This window comes from Neovison vison, chromosome 8 (genome assembly GCF_020171115.1).
Source record: "Neovison vison isolate M4711 chromosome 8, ASM_NN_V1, whole genome shotgun sequence".
Classification (NCBI taxonomy): domain Eukaryota; kingdom Metazoa; phylum Chordata; class Mammalia; order Carnivora; family Mustelidae; genus Neogale; species Neogale vison.
In genome coordinates, this window is record NC_058098.1 from 63,296,956 (window position 1) to 63,320,041 (window position 23,086).

The window sequence follows — 23,086 nt, forward strand, 5'->3', positions numbered from 1 at the left end:
ACTAAACAGTATTCTTCAGGCTGAAACCAGGCAGCATTTCCCACAGAGGAAACAAGAGGGGGAAGAACAAATAAAGGAATTAGGTAATTATAAAAGACAATATATAATGGCACGCTCTCCTTTCCACTCTTGATCGATTTGAAGACCAAACTGCATAGCACAATGTGAACATACTTAAAGCCCACAGATCCATATACTTAAATGACACAATGATAAACCGTGTTATGTATATTCCACCACTGCCACAACAGCAAAAACAACTGTATAAAATAATGTGCATATTACTATACTATTTGCCCTGTAAAATTAAAAAAAAAAATACATTTGCCAACAACAGCATGAAGAGGGTAGGTAGGAGCAAAGTTGTATTGCCGTTAAGGCAATGACATCAAAAGTTTACTCAAACCCACAGGAACAATGAAGGAAACTAGACACGGAAATGAGAAGGATGATGTAACAAGTTCTGTAAATACATCTTTCCTCTCCTTTATGCTCTCAGCTTTACAAGATATAAAATTTAAAAATAATAAAATATAAAATAATTATAATAATGCACTGTGGTGTTTGTAACTTGGACTAAAGTGATACATAGAATGCAAAGAAATGATATCACAAGAAGGGCTGGGTAACAGAACTATGTGGGAGTGGCATTTCTGTATCTCACTAGAACGCAGTATAAAGCTAAAGTAGAGTGTCCTGAGATAAAATATAGATGGTAAGCACTAGAATAAATAGCAACAAAATGAATTTTCAAAATACATAAAAAACAATTAGAGGATTCAAATGTCACATAAGAAAAGATTTACTTAATGCATAAGAAAAGAAAAATGGAAGGCCAGAGGAACAAAGAAGATATGAGGCATACGGGAAACACAAAATAAAATGGCAGTTATAAATCCAACTATGTTGGTAATAACATTAAATGTGAATGGATTGGGACGCCTGGGTGGCTCAGTTGGTTAAGCAGCTGCCTTCGGCTCAGGTCATGATCCCAGCATCCTGGGATCAAGTCCCACATCGGGCTCCTTGCTCGGCAGGGAGCCTGCTTCTCCCTCTGCCTCTGCCTGCCTCTCTGTCCGCCTGTGCTTGCTCTCTCTCCCTGTCTCTCTCTGACAAATAAATAAATAAAATCTTTAAAACAAAACAAACAAACAAAATGTGAATGGATTAAGCCAACCACCCAAAAGTCACCCAAATTGGAAAATAACAAAAGAAAACAAGGTTCAGCTATACTAAATCTTAAGGGAACACACAAGACTGGAAGGTACAATGTGCTGAATGTAAAAAAGTAGAACATACACTTTTTTGGAAACAGTGAGAAAGCTGGAGTGGCTATGATGATATCAGACAAAATAAATTTTAAAACAAAAAAAATGTTAAGAGATAAAGAGGGGCATTTTATAATGATAAAAGAGTCAATCCATCAAGCAGATATAAGGGTTTTAAACATTTAGGCACCTAATAAGAGACCCAAGATATACACAAAGCAAAAGTTGAGAGAATTGAAGGAAGAACTAGAGATTTTTTTTTTTTAAAGATTTTATTTATTTATTTTACAGACAGAGATCACAAGTAGGCAGAGAGGCAGGCAGGGAGAGAGGAGGAAGCAGGCTCCCTGCCGAGCAGAGAGCCCGATGTGGGGCTCAATCCCAGACCCTGGGACCATGACCTGAGCCGAAGGCAGAGGCTTTAACCCACTGAGCCACCCAGGCGCCCCAAGAACTAGAGATTTTGACAATAGTTGGAGGCATCAATTCCTCACTCCTAATAATGGACAGAACTATAAGATTAGCAAGAAAAAGGACTTGAAAAACATCCAATCCAGCTAGACCTAACAGATGTCTACAGAACACTCAACGACAGCACAATACACAATCCTTTTAAGAGTACATGAGGGGAGCCTGGCTAGCTCAGGTGATGAAGCATGAGACCCTGGATCCTAAGACGAGGAACAGGATAAGGATGTCTGCTCTTCCCACTTCTACCCAACACTGCACTAGGGTTCTAGCCAGGACAATTAGGCAAGGAAGTGAACTAGAAAGCATCCTTCCTGAGAAGCCAAAAGTTAAACTTCCCATAACCTCAGATGACATAATCTTGAACAGTACATAAAAAATCTTCAGGAATCTACTCAAAACTATTAGAACCCAATGATTTCAGCAAAGTTGCAGGGTATATGAAAATACAAAAATCTACCGTATTTCTATTTACTTGCAATACAAAACATAAGAATGAAACTAAAAAACAATTCCAGTTATGCTAACATCAGAAAGGATAAACACTTTAGAATAAATCTAACAAAAGTGTAAAACTTATACTCTGAAAACTACAAAAGGAATGTTAAAATTAATGAAAACCTAAATAAATAGAAAGACACCCTGTGTTCAAGAATCAGAAGACAATATTAAGATGAAAATACTGCCCAAATTCATCCACAGATTCAGTGTGGTCTGTATCAAAAACTCAAGTGGCTTCTTTGAACAAACAGATGAGCTAACCCTAAAATTTACCAGGAACTGTAAGGGATCCAGAATAGTCAAAACTATCTTGAAAAGGAAGACAAAGTGGGAGGATTCACACTTCCCAATTTCAAAACTTACTACAGGGGCGCCTGGGTGGCTCAGTGGGTTAAAGCCTCTGCCTTCAGCTCAGGTCATGATCCCAGGGTCCTGGGATCGAGTCCCACATCGGGCTCTCTACTCAGCAGGGAACCTGCTTCCCCCTCTCTCTCTGCCTGCCTCTCTGCCTACTTGTGATCTGTCTGTCAAATAAATAAATAAAATCTTAAAAAAAAAAAAAAAAACTTACTATAAAGTTACAGAAACCAAGACAGTGGTACTGGCCTAAGGACAGACAGAGTCAATGGAACAGAACTACATGTCTAGAAAAAAAATACTTTCGTGTATGATCAGCTGATTTTTGACAAGTGTGCCAAGACAATTCAATGGGTCATGATTCATCTCGACAGCCGGTGGCACTAGATACATACCCAAGAAAACTGAAAAACTACGTCTGCAAAACACTTATACACCTATGTTTCATAGCCCCATTATGCACGATAGCCTCCAAGCAGAAACAACCCCAGTGTCCATCAATTGATGAAATGGATAAACAAAATATGGTACCTCTATAATATGGAATATTATCTAGCCACAGACAGGAATCAAATACTGATTTATGCTACAGAATGGATAAACTTTAGAAACATTACTACAAGTTTAAGAAATCAGATCCTAAAGACCACATGTTGTACCCTTTCATTCATCCATTCATCGGAAATGTCCAAAATGGGCAAATACATTGAAACAGGAAGTAGTTTCAGTGATTGCCAGGAGCTGGGAGGAGGATGGCTGACAACAGGGATGGGGGTTCTCCCTGGAGTGATGAAAATATTCTGGAATTAGAATGGAGTGCTGTCGGAGGACTTTGTGAACACACTATAAACCAGTAAACTGTATATTCTGTATGGGTGAATTATGGTATGTGAATTATACCTCTATTTAAAAAGCCAGTTTTTTGATATTATAAATATTAATCAGATGTACAAACTTACCAAAATTCTTTTACGGTCCTTTTCTGATAAAAATTTTACTGGAGGGTATTTCTGGGTGAAGCTGTAGAAAAAGAAGAGATGAGAAAAAGAAAAGTCAAACCTCTCCTGTGAGGATTTTCTCTACGACCATCAAAACAAAGGCAGATTGTGGCATTATTATTGTCTGCTACTTCTAGCCACTCCAAGTGAGGGCTGTAGGAATAAGCGGTTATCGGCTCATTTGAATTCAAGAAATATCCAACTGCTTCTTGTGTGGAATTAAGCTGAGGATAGAGATTCCATCTCAGAGAAGGGAAAATTTACCAAGGTACAGGCTATGAACAGCCAGAGCTAACACAAAACAAGGGAGGTGGTGGCCTCCTTACAATGCTGTATGGAGAGGTCTGGAAGGAAGAAAGCAGCTGCGTAAAGTTACAGACCCAAAGCAAGACAGCATGCCTTGCAAGGGGAAGAAAAGAAAAAACTAACTAAGCCTGTTTCCTCATTCTGGGCAACCTCACAACTGCAGGATCTCCTTCTGCACCGGTGCCCCCGGACAAGATGGCGGGGCAAGCGGCACTTTCCATCTCCCATGGTCTGCTCTGAACTCACCTTAAATCTCACCTTATAATGCCTCTTCCCCCCAGGAAAGGTCCCATGGGTCCCCAACCCCTACTGATGTTTTGGGAGCAGGGCAGTACAAGCGGCAGATTAAAGATCAAATGGGAGTTGATAAATGCAGATTTGAAATATCCATTCTTAAAGTGGTTAAGTGGTTCAGTTAGGCACAAAAGTGCTTTTAGTAAATTCAGAGAAACCAACTTTACAGTCATTATTTTAATTGGAGAGGTGCCGGGGGGCACTGTCTCATCCCCTCTACATCCCAGCTGGGATACAGAAGGCATTTGCTTAATGGTCGCTGAACTGAACAGACTATGACAGGTCATTAGACAGAAGACCTTGAAGCAAGTGTTTCTCATCTCTTGGACGAGTGGAAACATGGTTAAATTGGAGCTTGGGGCAGGAGGGCTTTCTTTTATGATGCAGATGAATTCCCTTATTAAGAGCTTCCAGATTCTCCAAAGGTCAAGTTCCCCTTGCAGACTATAAAACCAGGCAGGCAGGTGGGCGAATCTGAAGAAGTGAGTGAGAACCTTGGCCACCCCCCTTACTAGTTCTGTGACCCAGACCCCCAAGAGCTCTGTGCACCTCAGGGCTTCCTGCTGTCAAGGCGTAATCACAGCACCTTCCCCAGAGGGCTGCCCTGCAGGAGCTGTCCTCACCACAGGCAGCAGGGTAATGGCCAAGTGAATGTTCTCACAGCAGCTGTGGGGCAGGGCACATTCTTCTTGCTCGAACAGTGGAAGCCTTCTGGGAGCCTGACAGATGCCTTGTTTGTGAGGTGACACTTCTTGTCACTCCAAATACTTTCTCCATCAGTCAGCTGGAGGGTGGCCAAGCAAACCACAGCACTGGCTGTGTGCCCCCGTCACACGGCCCCGACATCCATTCTCTTCTCTGAGTGCTTCACATCCACCATCCAGCCTCAATCCCAAATTCCACAGCCAGCCATGTGGTGCACCTACGGTGTCTCTCTCCTTCCAGACCAACCCTCTCCCCACCTGCACAGTCGCCCATTTATTCCGGAGAGAAAATAGCAAACAGTTTTCTTATAGGAAACACAGTTCAGCAAAACTGAAGGAAATATGTAAGTGCCTGACACACAGTTACATGTGGAGTATAGACTGATAAACCTACTTCAAACACTGTGTGCTAAAAACCTTTAAAATAAACAAAAACACTGGCTGGGCTTCTTGCTTTGTTCTTCTTCAACATGTAGCAACCAAGTTTCAGATTTCATATGTATGATCAAGTTATTAAACTGTTGGAAGAACTCTCTTACAACCGTCATTTCTTCCTTAGAGAAGTCAGGCCCACAAAGCCAGAAATAAAAGCAGGGGTAAGCTCCATCAGGGTCCTCCTCAGTCTGCACTTACACTGTTTGCCTTTCTGCAGTCACGGATGACAGAGCTGGGAGAGTGTGTGAGGGGACTGTGTGAGGTGACTCTGAGGTGACTGCGTTAAGGGGACTGCGTGAGGTGACTCCGTAAGGGGACTGTGTGAGGTGACTCTGAGGGGACAGTGTAAGGGGACTGCGTGAAGGGACTGTGAGAGGTGACTCTCACGTGAGGGGACTGGGTGAGGTGACTCTGAGGGGACTGTGTGAAGTGACTCTCAGGTGACTGCATGAAGGGACTGGGTAAGGGGACTGTGTGAAGTGACTGTATGAGGGGATTGCATGGGGGGAATGTGTGAGGGGACTGTAAGATAACTCTGAGGTGATTGTGTGAAGGGACTATGTGAGGTGACTGCATGAGGTAACTCTGAGGTGACAGCGTGAGGGGACTGTATGAGGTGACCCTGAGGAGACTGCGTGAGGGGACTGTATGAGCTGACTCTGCTGTGGTGCTAGCTGGGCCACACCTTTAGCACACCACTGAGACTTCCCCTCCTGCACTTTACCAGCACTGGGCAAAATGGCCAAGGGAAAGGCACATGCTTCTTTAAAGACCTGAAGTAGGTTAAAACCCTATGCAGTGGTGTACTGGCTCATCCATCCATTCATTTATTCAGGAATTTTCTTTTCGGGCTCCTATTCTGTGCCATACACTGAGGACACAGAAGCAAACAACACAGAGAGGCAAGGCCCTGCCCACGTGAAGCCTGCATTCTGCATTTCTGAGTGTGAGAGAGATAAGCAAGGGAGGTAAATGAAGCAGGAATTGAATAATGGATCTCTTCTTTCCACCCGAAATTAATCTTTTAGCAATTATTTAATGCCACTCCAGACTCTAACCTTCCTGTTTATGAAGGTAGCCAACAAGAAGCATTTTTACTTAGAAGTTAAATTCTCATCATTACTTGCTATTTATTCACAGAACACTTAAAGATATTGAGATGAAATTAAATGGCAGGCAATCAAACTGATAAGAAATGGGGGATACAGTACAGAAGAGAAAAAACTCACATAACCCACTTATTCAGGCTTCTAGAATGGTATTGTTCCCATTTCTCTTCCTGCATACATATAATCCCTACCTTTCAAAAATATTCTTATTTCCTGGGGGTCACTTTGCCCCCAAAGGATAAGCACATCAGGACAACATAGTCCAGTTACATTCTTATCTCGCTCGTGTCAAGGTGGGTGTTTGATCATTCTTATCATACAAATCACCCAGGAAAAATAAAACCAGACAGAGCTCCATTGATTTCTACCATAAAGGCATGTCCATGACTTGACTTTCTAGCTAACACAACAACCTCATCTCATCTGTCACCTGACTTACTCACCAACCCAGAGACCAGAACCATTTTAGGATGAGTAACTAGTAAAGCAGAAATAAGTAGAAAACACTTAACCTCTGCACCTATCTTAAAGGTAGCTCTGTTTGATAAGAATGAGTTACTGGTATATTCTTCAAGTTTGTATTTATACTTGTGCTTTACTTCCCCGAATTTGACAAAAGCAAAGAATATCACATAAGTATCAAAAGGAATCATAAAATTCTCCAACTCCAAAAGATCATGTGTGTAAACCATTGCCTTAGGGAAGTTATCCAATTAATTCACTTTTCACAAATATTACTCTCTAAAAAAGATATCAGTGGTGAGCAATTTTTTTGGGGGGGGCTGGCAACATAAAACCTAGTGGGTTATTCTTACCATACACAATTTTTAGTTCCTAATTAAAATCTCTCAAATTATTCCAGTCTTACTGAAGGCAGGATTTCTGGCTCCCACCCAATGCAATGTTATAAAACAATTTAATTTCAGCCCAAATGATGACAAGAAAATTTAAAGGACAAATAATAATCTGTATTACTTAATATGATCTGTTATAACTTTTTGTCCTGTAAGAGCTGAAATTAAGTTTCCTGACCACATATAAACTATCAGTTGAAGACAAGAAAACAAATGAACACATTTTGTTTGATGACTCTTCTCCATCCTTAGTTCTCTTTGATCATTTATTGAAAATATTGAACCCAAAGAAAAACTAGCTTTTCATTTCCTCCTTTTTAATCTGGCCTTGACAAAAGGTTCCTACAATCCCAATGCAGATCATCCCAACTCATCCCAAGAAAAGAAACAAAACAAAACATTACATAAATGCTGGGTGAGTGTTTTTACTTTTCTTTTTTAAACTTCTGAAGACCAACTTTGGACACACAGTTTCCTCAATAAACTCAAGGGAAAAAGTTCTAGCACCTGGAGCTCAATTGTTTTAGAGACAGAATGTGGGTGCAGCAGAGACACACATGGCAGGCAGAGGGTTGGGAGCTGGGGGGTGTGGAAGACCACGACAAAAAGGGAGGCATAACTTGCTTTGGCATCTGATGCAAATATGTTCCCCCTGTATTGTATGATTCCTCCCTTCCATCCACTTTATCTGGACTCAGTTCTGGAACCTTCCTAATGTATGGTGACAAGCAAATAACTGACCCTAATTTCTTATAGTACTTACACACAGTACTAGGTTTTAGGTTCTCCAGCTTTATTTTCTTATTCTGGAATTCTCCCAAACTAATCAATATATGAGAGAAACCACACGAATGCCCTGTGTAACTTAAAAGAAGGTAAGGCTTAGCTTCAACTTGTATGCCATGAATTTGCAGGAACTGAGAAAGTCACAGAATTTGGAAAAGGAAGACTGCAACACCTTAGAGCCTCTCTTCTTCTAATGTTTGGACTATCTGAGTATCATTCAAATCAGGGTTAAAAAACCCAACAAGGGGCAACTGGGTGGTTCAGAGTTGGTTAAGCGCCTGCCTTCAGCTCAGGTCATAGTCTCAGGGTCCTCGGATCGAGCCCTCCATCAGGCTCTCTGCTCAGCGGGGTGCCTGCTTCTCCTTCTCTCTCTGCCTGCCCCTCTGCCTACTTGTGATCCCTGTCAAATAAATTAAAAACAACAACAACAACAACAAAAAAAAAATTTTATGGCCTTTAGTTTAACATCATCATAGTTTGTAGAAATCAAACTGACAGAGGGTAACAGAGGAAGGACTTTTAATGCAGGATCTGTGTAGCTGGGCTTCAGGAAGACTCCTGAAAAAATAACTTTATTAAAATAAATAATTTTTTCTACAGACAAAAAAAAAGCTTCCACAGCTTTCATAAGAAATAGTTCATAATGGGGCGCCTGGGTGGCTCAGTGGGTTAAGCCGCTGCCTTCGGCTCAGGTCATGATCCCAGGGTCCTGGGATCGAGCCCCGCATCGGGCTCTCTGCTCAGCCGGGAGCCTGCTTCCTTCTCTCTCTCTCTCTGCCTGCCTCTCTGCCTGCTTGTGATCTCTCTCTGTCAAATAAATAAATAAAATCTTAAAAAAAAAAAAAAAAAGAAATAGTTCATAATGACAAAAGCAAAAAAAAAAAAAAAAAGATTTAAAAACATTGCATCCAAATTTTACAATAAACATCTACCTTCTCACAGAAAAGTTCCTATGTTGAAAGTGCTTGGTATCTTTCATATTATGGAATAACACAGATTTAAAAAAAAGAATTAATTATACAATTGAGATGAATTTGTATCAGATACTAACTTAAAGTCACTAAGAAAGAAGTATTTTCAAAAAAACCTCCAAAAGTGCACATACCTTTTTTCCAAATCTCTGATTTTCTCTCTCAGTGGTTCAACGATCTAAAACAAAAATAACCAAGATCAGTTTTGAAGCAAAGACAGTTAGTTCTCCACCACTTCCCCCCTCTCTGATGTTCCACATGGGCACGACATCAGGCAAAACAGATTTTAACTTCCTCTTCTATCCACTTCCACTTTGAAATGACGTTACATCACTTGAATCACAAGTCAAAAAGCAAGGTGATACACTGCACGCTGGAACTCTTACTTGACCTCTTACTCTACCAACAGTTCAGTCTCTGGGAAAAGAAACCTTTCAATTTCCTTACAACAAGCAAGGTGGTTGAGGCTCACCTCAGGCAGTTCAACACCGCCCTCTTGTTTTCAGGAGAAAGAATCCCCTCAATGCTGCCCTCAAAGCTTAATCTCTTGTATCTGTACATTATCTCCCCGTCATCTGCTCAGCACGCGCCTGGAGGGCAGGCTGTGAGCAGACCCACATCCCTGTGTGTTAGCACTGCGAGCTGGGGCAGAAGGACAAGAGCAATCCAAGAGCGTCCCCGCCACTGTGACATCTGGCTTCAGATCAAAATGACAGACTCCCCTTCTCCTCCTGCAGCCCACGTTACAGCTGCGTACCTGTGTCTACAATTAACTGACCCAAAACACAAGCAATTATTTTTAAGTAGAAGGTAGATAATCAACAGAGCTAGCTAGCTTTCCGTGAGCAGGTGTGGGCTTCCCCATCTGTGTACATGGACACTCCCTATGTTCCCCGAGTCCCAGCATCTGAGTTGGGCCGGTTCTCCTTACAGCACCTGCTGGGGTGAGCGGATGCTGGCACTGGCCTCCATTCCTGGTGAAGGTACTCACTTCTCTTTCTCTAAGAATTTCTGGGAAGGTCACTTGAAAAGTCAGACAAACTCGTAAATCCATTTTGCCTCTGTGGTAGAATTTACAGTATGTCACGCCTTGATCAAATGGACAAATGCTGACCCAGAGGAAAGACTCCTCTAAGGGAGTAATTCTTGAGGAGATGTTTTCAAAATCACAGGTTAGCATCAGGCTTCCCCAAGAAAGGTACAAGCACAAGAAAGGAACTGAAATTGACAAACATAACGAAAAAAACAGGAGCAAAATACAGGAAAGGGAACCAACCTCTTCGATCTTGCTCTCGATTTTGAGTTCGCCATTTTCCTGGATAGACCTGTTGAGTAGAAAGCTGCGAAACTGAGATCCATTGAGAGGCTTGATGACCTCAACACTTAATTCTGAACAAATGACAACACAAACCAAAGGCTGCAGACCATCTTGCCACTCCCCTTCCCAAAAACATCAGTCTCCGGTTCCAGATTCCTTCCAGAAGGGGGTGCACCCGAGGAATGGAAGACAATGGAGGAGAGGAAATCTCAAATACATCTCACCCGCTCACTTATACCTTGTAAGGGTTATTTCTAATCCACTAACATCATCTCACTTTCACGTTATACTCAACACGGGATTTTTGTAAACTGGAGGCAGGAAGTGTGTCTATAGGAGTCCAAGTCCCTCTGCTGGGCTTTCCTGGGGATTTGAGGCAAAATGGAGCTTTGCCAAGTAAAAAAACAAGAGTTCCTTTAAATAAGATCTGAGCACCCCTCCTAGCCGCACACAGAAAGTCTTTGTCAGGAGATACTCATGCCCGGGTGGTAGGAATCAGATCCACACCACCTCACTGACCTTTGCAAAATCTACTCAATATGAAAGGCCTGGTGGGGGCACAGCTACCACTTTACCTTAGTAGCCCAGCGCAGGGGCATCTGACTACCAAGCCCACTGCCAGCACCGCAATTGTGACCGCTGCTCTTTTATTTTTACTACCAAAGAATACAAAGTGGAACAAATTTTTCTTTAAATGTAAATCTGTACTAACAGCAGCAGACTTGTTTTTACAATGAGTGCTTATTAATTTTTTTTTTTTTTTTTTTTTTAAGAATCTCAACACAGGATTTTACACTTCCAAGTATCCCTCCTATGTTTATCACAAAGCACAAATAACTCGCCCTGGGGCCGGAAGGCTCCTCAGGGCTGAGTCCTGAGATAACAGGTGGCCTCAGAATCCACTGGTCTGCTTCCAGAGCCTGGGGCCAGCCGTGGTTTCCTAAAGATGCCCCCTCCTCAAAAGGTTTTGAAAAGGCACACCCCCACCATATGCTTTGTTCAAGCCACCCAGGAACACAATCACATTTTAGCAGGGCAGAAGCTAGGGTCAACCCTTTCTAGTGTATAAAAGGAGGGAAGGGACCCTGAGGTGGGCAATGCAGAGGAGCCAGCCAGTAAAAAGGGGCTTTCCCTGAGTAAATAGTAAAATCCCATGTATTCCTGCAGAATATCCATAAGAAAAAAAGACAAAGCTCAGGTGTGAATAGCAAAAAAGAAGTTTCATTTTTAAACTCTTCAATTAGCCCATGCCACCTACAGTCTATCTGTAATAACTGAAATGTGTCTATAAACCCAAACCACAACATCCCAATTATTTTAAAAAGTTACCTCATATTAACGAAGTTGCCCCACACAGCTGGAAGGGAAAGAAGAATAAAATAGGTCAATATTTAACTTCGTGATATTCAAGGATTCCAACTAGAACAATTTTAATGTTTAACCAATATTTTCAAATACACTAAGGAATCTAAATTATAGCTCAGGAAGACAACAAAATGAACACTTTTGAAGTATTAAGTCCGACTAAATAAGTGAAAAAAGGACCTAATACATCTCTTTAATTTTGGAATATCTCTTTTGGGGTCTGGAGTTCAACGATATTTGTGTTTTGATAAACAGTATGTCCCCAACCTTTGTCTGAGGAAGAGCCAGTCACAAGCATCAAAGAACTGATGTCTGAAAACAAGATCCTAGGGCTCAGTCTAGCCTTTTCCTTTAAATGTCCATGAAACCAAAACCAAGACAGGTTAGATAATCGCCTGGCCTGACTCTGTGGCTTAACGTCACCTGGAAGCCCATCCTTTCTCTCACACTTCCCACATCTCTCTTGGAGTCTAGTTTCTCATCTGCTGGCCTGCTTCCTTGATTACAGATACCTGGAGGGTGGGTTTCATGTGTACACAGCTGGTGCTCAATAAATGTAAATAAACCAGCCCAGCTGCCCCAGTGAAGTTTTGCCATGGATGAATTTAAATTAAATATAGACTATGAGCCACCACGTGAAATTACTGAACAGAGAATTATTTAATAAAGAAACCTTTCCCACGAATGAGTGTCTCTAATATTTGTACTCATTCCTCTTTAGCCCCCCCTGTAGTCATTCCTCAAATATTGAATAACTCTTAAAGGCAAGATGCTCTTAGGTATTAGAGAAAGACAGAGATCAAATGCAAACATCCCCACCCCCCACCCCCAGCCCTGAAGACAGTGATTCTGTGAGCTCAGGAATGCCTTCAGGTTCAGATCTACTCCCAGCCATCTTCTTATTGTCATTGTTTGGTATACAGTAGGGGTTTAATAAATGTTCACCAACTAGGATTCAGTTTCTAAAATCACATGTTGCTGATTCTATACAATCACATTCCTCTCCAAACAGAGTAGTAAGGAACAGATACAAAAGAGAGCAATAAATAACTAAATAAAAGTGGCAAATAAGCAAGAAATGGGAAAATTAAAATAAACCCATACCATATTCCTTATTCATTAAAAAAATAATGTTTATACCTTTGGACCATGTAATACTTTTGAGTATTAACCTCAGGATATACATATACACAGGAAAGCCACCTTCACAAATCATGAATTTACTTACCTTAAAAAAAAAAAAAAAAAAGAGAGGGAGGGAATAACCTAAAATCCTACAACTGGGCAACTGCTATATAAATTATGATACTGCCATTCAATGAAATTGGAAAGCCATTAAATACCACTATGACTATTATCAAGCAGGCAAGAAATAACAAGTGTTGGCAAGGATGCAGAGAAGAGAAAAAAGTCATGCACCATTGGCAGAAATGTACACTGGGGCAGCCGCTATGTAAAACAGTAGGAAGCTACTCAAAAATTAAAAATAGAAACACCATATGATCCAGCAGTTCCATTTCTGGGTATTTACCTAAAGGAAATAAAAACACTAACTTGAAAAGATACCTGCACCCCCATGTTCACTGCAGCCTTACTGACAACAGCCAAGACACGGAAACAACCCAAGTTTCCATCCATGGATGAATGGATTATTCAGCCATAAAAAGAAGGAAATCCTGCCACTTGAGGTAACATGGATGGACCTCAAGGGCATTACACTACATGAGATAAGCCAGACAGAGAAAAGACAAATACTGTATGATCTCACTTATATGTGGAATGTCAAAAACAGAAAGAAACAATAACCCAAGTTCATAGATACAGAGAACAGATTAGTGATTGCCAGAAGTGAGCAGTGGGCGTGTAGGTGAAAACAGGTGAAAGTGGTCAAAACAAGTTAAGTCCTGGGATGTAATGTACAGCACAATGACTAGTTATTAATATTGTATTGCTTATCGGAAAGTTGCTAAGAGTAATCTTAAAAGGTCTCATCACACACACACACACACATATGTGTAACTATGTGTGGTGATGATGGTAACTACTTACATAATATACACTGTGTATATGAATATATATAATAATGTATAAGTAGATATAATAACATATAAGTAGATAATAACTATTATATAACATAAACTAATATATAATATTACATATGTTACTAATACTATATAAATGTTCCATGTCAATTATATCTTGGTTAAAAAAATATGGCTATGAAAATACACTGTAAATGGTAATATAGTTATGATAATTCCAGATGAGAAAATATATATGCAGTATGATTTCCATTACTAAAACTCACCTAGAATAAGACTGTCTGAAGATGCCAAAATACCGTTTAAATGGTGATGTAATTGTTTATCTTTCCTTGTACCTATACGTGTTCTTATCTTGCCTTTTAAAAAGGAGGGAAAAGATTTCCAAACCCTTGTGAGTGCCATGCTCCTCCCCACAGAAGACCTGGGAACCCGCGGGTCAGCAGTCAGCTCAGACAGCTGCTGCTGTGGACAAACCCACAGCTGCCCAACCTCACGGGCCCTGTTCTTCACTGTGTTCCTCAAACAAACATCACCACATTTTGGCCTTAGGATTCTGTCGCTTGTCAAAATACACCAGGAAGCGATCCCTCTCGGGCTGTGGACCCTCAGGAGGGGAATTAACCACTCCTCAAGATGCCTTACAGTGGATTATGCCTTCTGACAACCTTTTCCAATCATTCCATGGTTACTAGTTTCTCATTTTCTTTTTAGCCTTTTCGTGAGTCAGTTTAAAAGGGCTATCTCAAAGATGTTTCTCGATCCTTCTGTCATCCCTTACACCACCTAAGACCAAGTAAGGCTGTCCCTCTTCCTGTCTTCTCCCTCCTTGACATAGAGACCCTAGGGCTGAGCGCTCTTCCCTTTCTTCCTGGTTTTGCGCAAGCATCCCGCCCCTGGGAAGCAGGTAAGGGCCTTGGGATACACCCCAGGGAACGCTGCTCCTGGCCACATCTTTGCTACCCTTTATGAAGAGGTAATAATGGCCATACATGGCTAACGCCCAACCCTATTCTTGTTGCTCAGACTTTTGGGATTGGCTCCCTGCACTCAGAAACTCACCCTGTTCTTTCCAGTTCACCTCCCCCTGCCACCAAGAGCTTCACGAACCTCATTCTCCCCTCCTCACTAATCAGACCTCCATGTAAGACTTCTCCCCAGGACCCCTGTCCACTCGTAGCCTCCACCCTCCCTAAAGCAGCTTCATCTTCAGGGCTCTCCTTGGCCAGAAGTGCACATACCTCACCTGAGCGTGATGTTCTTGGGAAAACCTCCCCAACCTCCCTGCCTGCTCCAGGGGACATCAGGAGCCCTCTAAGGCATCACAGCACCCACAACACACTTCTTAACTGGCAGTTTACAGATGGTTGTCCCTGCAAGGTGAGGGGTTTCTGATTCACATTTGCAAGAGCAAACACAAGCAGGCCAACCACCAAAATTAGTTGAAAGGAGGAGGTGAAAAAATGTCTTCACTTTATTACATTAATCCCCTGCTTAGTACTTTTTCTCTTCGGAACTGTTATTAACAATTAATCTTTATGATGTTTTTATGGCAAGTGTTGCTGGCCTCCTTCTAAACTCTCAAAAGCTCTGCCTGCTTTGTTTTAGAGAACAAAAAGAACTCAGCACCCAGAACAGACCAAAGACAAACAGCAGGCAGGAAAAGTTCTCAAATGGCCAAGTGGCCAAATTGCCGCAGACTCATTCCAAGGAGGAAAACATAGGCAATTCCCAACAATTACGGAGCCTTGCTCCCTGTGTTCTGCGGAGACTGGCCTGGAATCATGCAGGGCACGGAGTTTAAAAGATACATAGTATTAAAAATTAATGTTGCTTTTAGAATTATGCAATCTGCTTAAGTGAATCTGACCGCTTACAGTGTCGCAAAGGGATCGCTGGGAATTACTAAGAGCTATACCCTAAAGATACCTGTACTAAATGGAACTAAATTAAGTCAATTACATAACATACAAGGACGCAGGATTAAGAAAAGTATTTGAAAAAAGATAGTCATTCACCATCATCAACAAAGGGCTTAAAACCAAATTCCCTTACACAGCTTTCAAGCTATTTTAATTTATTCTGATTTTTATTTTAAAAATACTTTGCCTGCAATCTGAGGCACACTGGTTTCCCAAATCTCTGTCTGAATCCAGACTTCATGCTATGCAGGGAACCCCGTTCACGAAAATCCTTCACATAGAAATTTTCATTTAGGGCCAAAAAAAAAAGAAAAAGAAAAGAAAAAGGAGTATCCTTTTCCAACAAAGAAAAAATTAAAATGCTCATTCAATGCTTTCATAGTCCCCATTCTCCTAACATGGTTTCTTAAATATTAACCAGATAGCACTCAAGACAAATCCTTTTAGAACACAATTTCTCAATCTGAAACCTATGGGTCTCCACCACATTCCTGAATGAATTTCAGGAAGCCCAGGGGGAAAATCCTTGGAAGTCCAGGCAAAACCACACATACAGAGCTCTCAAAAATCCCCCACAAAAGCTTGACATTTTAAAGGTACATTGGTTTTAGAATGTTTTCGAACGGGGACAGATTCTGAGTCCTTGAATGTCAGGCCACACAGAAGGCGAGGGTTCTTCACCAGGAATCCTGTGACCCTATGTTAAGTACTGTCACAACACTGGATCAAACAGAACCACTTCCACTTCACACCTGTACCTTTTAAGTGGCCGCCATATGCTTTAGCATGTTTTTGTTGGGCATTCTGATGACCATTCTCACCTAGAAAAGCACATGGACTTTTATCCTAAGTCCGAGGAAGGAGTGTGAGTTAAGGAAACTACTCTCCAGCCTGGCTAACGAACACACACCTCTAGTAGACATTATATGCCCAGCATGCCTGCAGGCAAGCCCAGACAACCAGACATCTTAGAAACCAGCACGCCGGGGCTCACCGACTCAGCTTGGTGACATTAGACAGTGTGACCACGTTTGGAGAACCATGCAGGATTTGCTTTGTCTTCAGTATTCACAAAAAATCCTTTTTTCGCTCAGCCACCAGGGAGCCATCCAACAAGACTGGGGCCTGAGGATAAGGAGAGAGCGAAGACCCTGTGCATGACTTCACCTGTATGGTGGGCGACATACACATGATGGTCAGGGAGGACCCCAAGCAAGGTGCGCCAGGGGAGGAGATAAGGATCAGCTGACAAGACATGGTAGGGGAAACAGCTTGATCCTGCTCATGCAGGAAAAGGTGGGGCGCGCCAGCCACCCACAAGACAATGGGGAACTGACCCAGCTCATAAACAGTCCTTCAAAGACAGGGCAGTGGGAGAGGACTGTCACCAACATGAATGTAAGCCTCTTTTTAAAAGCTCAAACTTTTAGATATTGAGCCCCTGCTAGGAGCCAAGCACTTCATGAGGTCTTGCAGCAAAAAGCTCCTAACCCATGGTGCCCTTTAGACTGAAAAGTTTCTCCAGGACCTAACAATGACTAGGAACTGGCAGGGGGCTAGGGGAGAGTGGAGTGAGGGTCTGGAGTTACCTCAAGAGATAAACATTGGGCTTCCCAGAGCCTGGGAGCCCTACATGATCTACACTTAAGACCTCCTGAATCAGGATCTCTGCAGAGGAGCCTGGGAGTTGGCATTTTTTTCAAATGCCCCAGGTGGGCAGAGTCACCTGGAGAGAGAGGCAGTGGAGACAGAAGGTGGAAAGCCTGCACGCTAAGGGATCTGGTAGCCTGCCACAGCCACACCTCACCTGTTGCCCACCTATGTGCTCAGACAGTCCAGACTCAAGCCACTCTGGACACTGATAAGTTCTCCAACTTGCCTCAGAGTCTTTGTGCTAACTCTCCTTCCAAATGCCTCTTTATCTGCCTCCCTCTGTTCATCTAGGTATCAGCTCACACCCCCACACCCCCTCTTTCCTCCCTACCCACACTCCACCTCCCTACCCACACTTCCTTTTTTTTCACAGCACTTACTACCAGGTAATATACCCATGTACCTATCTATAAAGTTCTGTGTTTGTATGTTTCCAGCCAAGAAAATGGAAGCCTCAAGACCGCAAAGACTATTTCATTCACTGTTGTTCCCTATGACACCGAGATACTTCCACCTAACATTCAGTGCTCACTCAGTATTTGCTGAAAGAATGAATGCATGAGTGAAAAGCTCTCCCAAATGACTGGGAATCACTGCTCTAAGGCAGGAGTCAGAAAACTTTTTCTGTAAAGGGACAGAGAGTAAAGCTCTGTGGGCTCTATGATCTCTGAGGCCACGACTCAACATCGCCATTGAAGTGTGACACAGTCCAAGACAATTCATAAAAGCATGATCCTGCTCCTGCATAACTTTATTCAAGGACACAGAAATTTGCATTTCGTGTGTTATGAATTAGCACTCCTTTTTTGACTTTGTTTCAACCAGGAAAAAACTGCTAAGACCTTCGTAGCTCAGTGGTGGGCTGGTTGTGGCTCATGGGCCATACCTGCTCACCAAACCCCACTCTAAGGGATCCCAGAATGACTAGTACTTCCCCAGTGCAGGAGGTCTTCTCCTTACAGGGAGAACACCTCTACGTGACCACATCAGGGAAGTACAGGCTGCCACTGGCCCACTCCTGGGGAGCAGAGAGGAGGCAACAGGTCACTGACCTGTGGAGATGGGGGTACAGGCAGCACACGGTGGGGACATTTACTGCCCTGTGAAGACGATGTCCTCAGGTGGTGAAGGGTAGAGAGGGCAATGCTAGCAGAAGTACCCTGGGAGGGAAAGATGAAGGTGAAGGCTCAGATGGGCCAACCCCCCATGGGCCTTCTGTTGATGAAACAAATATGCGCACACCTCTGGATCCCCTTCCCAGCATTCCAAGACAGCAGGCCTCTGGTGAGAGGGCAACCAGCAATCACTCACAGTGTGCGGCCATGCTCTCACCAAACAGGAAGGGTGTGAGAGACAGATGGGTAGAGAATGCCGAGGACAGAAGAGGGCGGTGAATGGCTGTAATCAGGAGGCAGGAACACCAGCAGTGGAGGATGGAGGCTGGGGGAGAGGATACCAGCCTGGGATTAGCATACGCTCCTGCTGGAAGCATCCTGTAGTGATCCGGGCTAAAGATGTCTACCAGGCAAGGAGACACAGAGGCCCGGAGCCAGGAAGGCCAGCACCCACTAGAGGTACAGGTAAGGCACCTGCTTGAGGACAACGTGTCAAAGGCTCAACAGAACGTGGCCCTGAGTGTGCATCCAGCCAGGCGATGACCACAGCCCTGGGGAGTCTCACGTCAAGGCCAAAGCATGCGAACAGCAAGCACAATGAGGCCAATGTCACTGCTACCAGTTACCCCACACTGGCCTTTCCCACTCCCTGTTTCTAGTCACGAGGTCATATTGTCACCTCCACTTCACAGCCACAGGCTGGAACCAAGAGGAGCCTTGTGCGACTTATTCAAGGTCACACGGCTGGTCACCACCCACACTCTGCCAGCACTTTCAAGTGGGAGGCCTCATTCAAAACCCCAGAGTCACCATATCCAGTGATAAGTCATCTTGAGTTTGTTTTTTTCTAAACTTGCCCTCTGAGCTAATCTCCTCCCCTCTGAGCCCTGCGAGTGAGCGGCAGGTGCTCCAGCTAAAACTGAGAAACCCTGAGGTCATGAAATGCTTCCAGGGACTGCAAAGCCTTTGCGCATGCTGATGAGGCCCGTATCTCGAGAGAGCAAAAGGCAATTCCGATCCGTTTGCTCAGGTCAAAAACACTTTAGTTTGGAGAAGCATGCAAATCAGCAACCCTGTATAAACACTGGGTACCCTGAGCTCATGTGAAATGAGTATTACTGGCGGAGGAAGTTGCAGCATTGCTCAAACACATGCACCCGGCCGCATGCGTTCTGCTGTGACTCTGTTTACTGTTCCTCTCCAGGTTTTCCGAGTGTGTTAACTACAACAGAACGCCTCGTCTCAGCTATGACTCACTTTGTGCCAAGCGCTCACTGCCGAGCTGTGTGGTGTCATTGTGTTTTACACACAGGGCCTTCCAGGTGGCACTATAAACCTCTCCAAAAATCTCTGACAGCCTCCCTGCAGGAGGTGGGGTCGGTGTATCCACCCCTTGAATCTGGTGGACTTGGGACCAGTTCTCCCTCTAGGGGGGAAATGGCTGGAAGTGACACTTTGCAGCTTTGGGAGCTGGTCATAAACTGAATGCTCTTCCCTCGAGTCGGCTGGCACACTGTCTCTGGGATCCCTAGGCCACTGTGGACAAGGTCTGACCACTCCTCAGCTAGCCGGGCCACAGCCAGGTGCAGTGCAGGTGCCAATAGCAAGTCCTCACTGATCCTGTCCTCAGGGGCCAGATGTGCCTGCGAAGAAGCCCCCAGGAAGTATGTTCTCCAGCCCCTGCTGTCTTGAGCCATCCCAACTCAAGTCCACGACATTATGAAACAGAAGAGTTATCCCCATTTCAAATTCCTGACCTGATAAAACGGTTGCTATTTTACACCCCTAAGTTTTGAAGAAGTTGGAAAAACAGCAAAAACATAAGCAGAATCAAAACAGTCCTTTCATCTAGCGATGAGGCGGACCTGAAGTCAACCAGGGATACAAGGCTTAATTCCTTCCCACCTGATGCATTCCCTACGAAGCGCATGTGCACCCTTCCCCATGCCCAAAGCACAGCTTGGCACAAACTCGTCGCCTAGGTAAAAAAGCATGGGTTGCTGCTGCCGTCCTGGGGAAACCCTCCCTCCCCAGCCACTCAGGCTGCCTGCCTCCACCTGAACAGAACCAGCACAGACCAAGGAAAGCTGCACCCTCGTCCACCACTGATGAACCTCAACAATTCTCCTACCAGAACACAACAAATATTGGACTCCCCTCAGGTAAACGCTGAAGGAGCACAACTGAAATGTTTTTCAAAGAAGGTAAGAATATACATTACTTTTTTTTTTTTTTTTTTAATTTGACAGAGAGAGAGAGATCACAAGTAGGCAGAGAGGCAGGCAGAGAGAGAAGGGGAAGCAGGCTCGCCGCTGAGCAGAGAGCCCGATGCAGAGCTCAATCCCAGGACTCTGAGATCATAACCAGTGCTGAAGGCAGACGCTCAACCGACTGAGCCACCCAGGTGCCCCTACTTTTTTTTTTTTTTTTTAAGACTTATTTATTTATTTGAGAGAGACAGAACACGAGAGTACGAGCAGGAAAGGCAGAAGGAGAGGGAGAGAGAATCCCAAGACTAATGCGGGGCTCAATCCCTTAACCCCCAAGATCACAACCTGAGCCGAAACCATGAGTCAGTTGTGCAGAAGGGGGGAGATTCACGATCTTCAGTTCCCACTAACAGAATTAGAGGTTCAGGGTCAGGCAGCATCATACCTCAAAAAGTGGCAGTCACTGAATGGCAATCTTTACCTCCTGCCTACCCTGAGGGAGCCAAGCCCCAAACCCAGAACCCCGCGCAATCAGCAAGGCCTCTGACTGTCCTGAGCAGTTAAGACAAGAGGAAAACTATTCCAAAGAAAAAGGCCACTTGGGGTAGCTGAGCAGCCTCCAGTAACTGGTGAGCTTCGTAACTCTCAGGGAAGGCACTTGCTTCTGTGTCCTCCCTGTGACACCAACCCCACCCTGGGGCCTCTCTCAGGCTTCCCCCGCTGGGCCCAGGCTGCAGGAGTAGGCAAGTGCTAGAAGCAGACTATTCAAGACTATTCACCTTCTTAGGCCCTGCCCTGCACTCCCTGAATGGCGATCCCTGGAGTCCCAACTGGAAGGTCCTGACCTTAGACTATAAAACATTTTAAGTGATTCATACAGTCTCATAGGCTTATCTAATAAAATTGTACAGACATTCCCATGGGAAAGCATTTTGCCCCAAGATGTTCCTTTTTTTTATCCCCCAAAGTGGTTAAAAAGGCAAGAAACCATAGGCTTTGCAAAAGGCATACGGTCCTCTTAAAAGTCTTTATTACATGTAAAAATGTCAATATTAAGTGATGTTTAAAACTACATTCAGGTGTCTTCATAGAAGTCTGAGAGACATGGGGTAAGACCTTTTTATATACTTCTGTATTGTTTTAATTTCTACAACTTGCAGGAATAAAGTGTGAAATACATTTTTTAGGTCTAGAGAGGACACTATGTTGCTTCTGTCCACTCCAAGCAGGGCAGCATCATGGTTTACAAAGCACAGGCAACCATTTAGCAAATGAGATCTCTGCATCAAAAGATATTCTCCATATGTTAAGTACAAAAGCAAATCACAGAAAAATCCATGGTATAAAACCATTTACATTTTTAAAGTACCTAAATATATTTTAGGAACACATAATGCAGAGGAAACTATCTAGATGATTCATACATACATACTAAATGTCACCCAGGAACTGACAGGAAGGGAAACAGAGTTAGCGGAAGGGGGAAGAAGAGGGTAGGGGATCTTCCAAATGTTTCCACGTTGTTAGAATGTTAAAACTGTGAATTAAAACTGAGCCCCAAAGACATATATGATATCAATGCTCTTTGCGACCTTACTATCCAAACTGTAACTTACTCTTAAGCACCATAAAATATCTTGGTTTCCTCCAGGTTCTTCAAGTCATTACTTAGGCAACAGTCTATCATCAGAAAGCTACCATGTTTACCCTATGTTATCACAACTATGTGTCTATTTCTTGCAGCTGGAATTAAGATGCATTCTGTCCCCAAATCTTCACCTGAGAAGATCACTTCTACCTCTTCACAACAGGACACCAATAAATTTGTAAACACATTCCACTCGTATTCTCAAGGTTCTACATAGTACTATTTCTTTTAAGATTTTATTTACTTGACACAGAGAGAGAACACACACAAGAAGAGGGAGCTACAGAGGAAGAGACAGAAGCAGCCTCTTCACTGAGCAGAGAGCCTGGCATGGGGCTTGATCCCAGGACCCTGGAATCATGACTTGAACCAAAGACAGAAGGTTAACTGACTGAGTTACCCAGGTGCCCCCATAGTACTATTTAATTAAACATTCAAAAGCTGCTTAATCTGAACTAGCAGACAGTAATATCAAGTTTAGAGAAACGGGCACAAAAAAGATAGAAAAATGCCGGACCACTTCAGAAAGCAAACAAGCACTTTGTGATTCTTCAAATCACGGGGACAGATATAAAATGACAAGAAGTGGACTCTCCCTTCTCTCCTATACCTTCACAGATACCAACAGATCTCATGATACAAACTTGCCACTCATTTCTTTTGCTTTATTCCACTTAAACAGATGGTAGGCTTAGCCTAAGGAAGTGTGGCAATACCTTCTCTTCAACAACAGAAAACGAAATAGACGTCCCCTGAGGCTAG

The 23,086-nt window shown here is 43.3% G+C and overlaps 1 protein-coding gene across 3 annotated transcripts in view; it reads right to left on the reverse strand.

The window, feature by feature from the left end:
- UXS1 (UDP-glucuronate decarboxylase 1) overlaps window positions 1–23,086 on the reverse strand; it is a 90,182-nt gene that overhangs the window by 52,749 nt on the left and 14,347 nt on the right. The window contains exons 2-6 of one of the 3 annotated variants that reach the window (XM_044263782.1): window positions 11,699–11,726; window positions 10,945–11,025; window positions 10,328–10,376; window positions 9,186–9,229; window positions 3,554–3,614 (exon numbers count right to left, since the gene is read on the reverse strand). In XM_044263782.1, coding sequence (XP_044119717.1) covers window positions 3,554–3,614; window positions 9,186–9,229; window positions 10,328–10,376; window positions 10,945–11,025; window positions 11,699–11,726 — 263 coding nt within the window. Of the gene's footprint in view, window positions 1–3,553; window positions 3,615–9,185; window positions 9,230–10,327; window positions 10,392–10,944; window positions 11,026–11,698; window positions 11,727–23,086 lie in introns of all 3 variants that reach the window. The other 2 variants (XM_044263781.1, XM_044263780.1) reach the window with 2 other exon arrangements.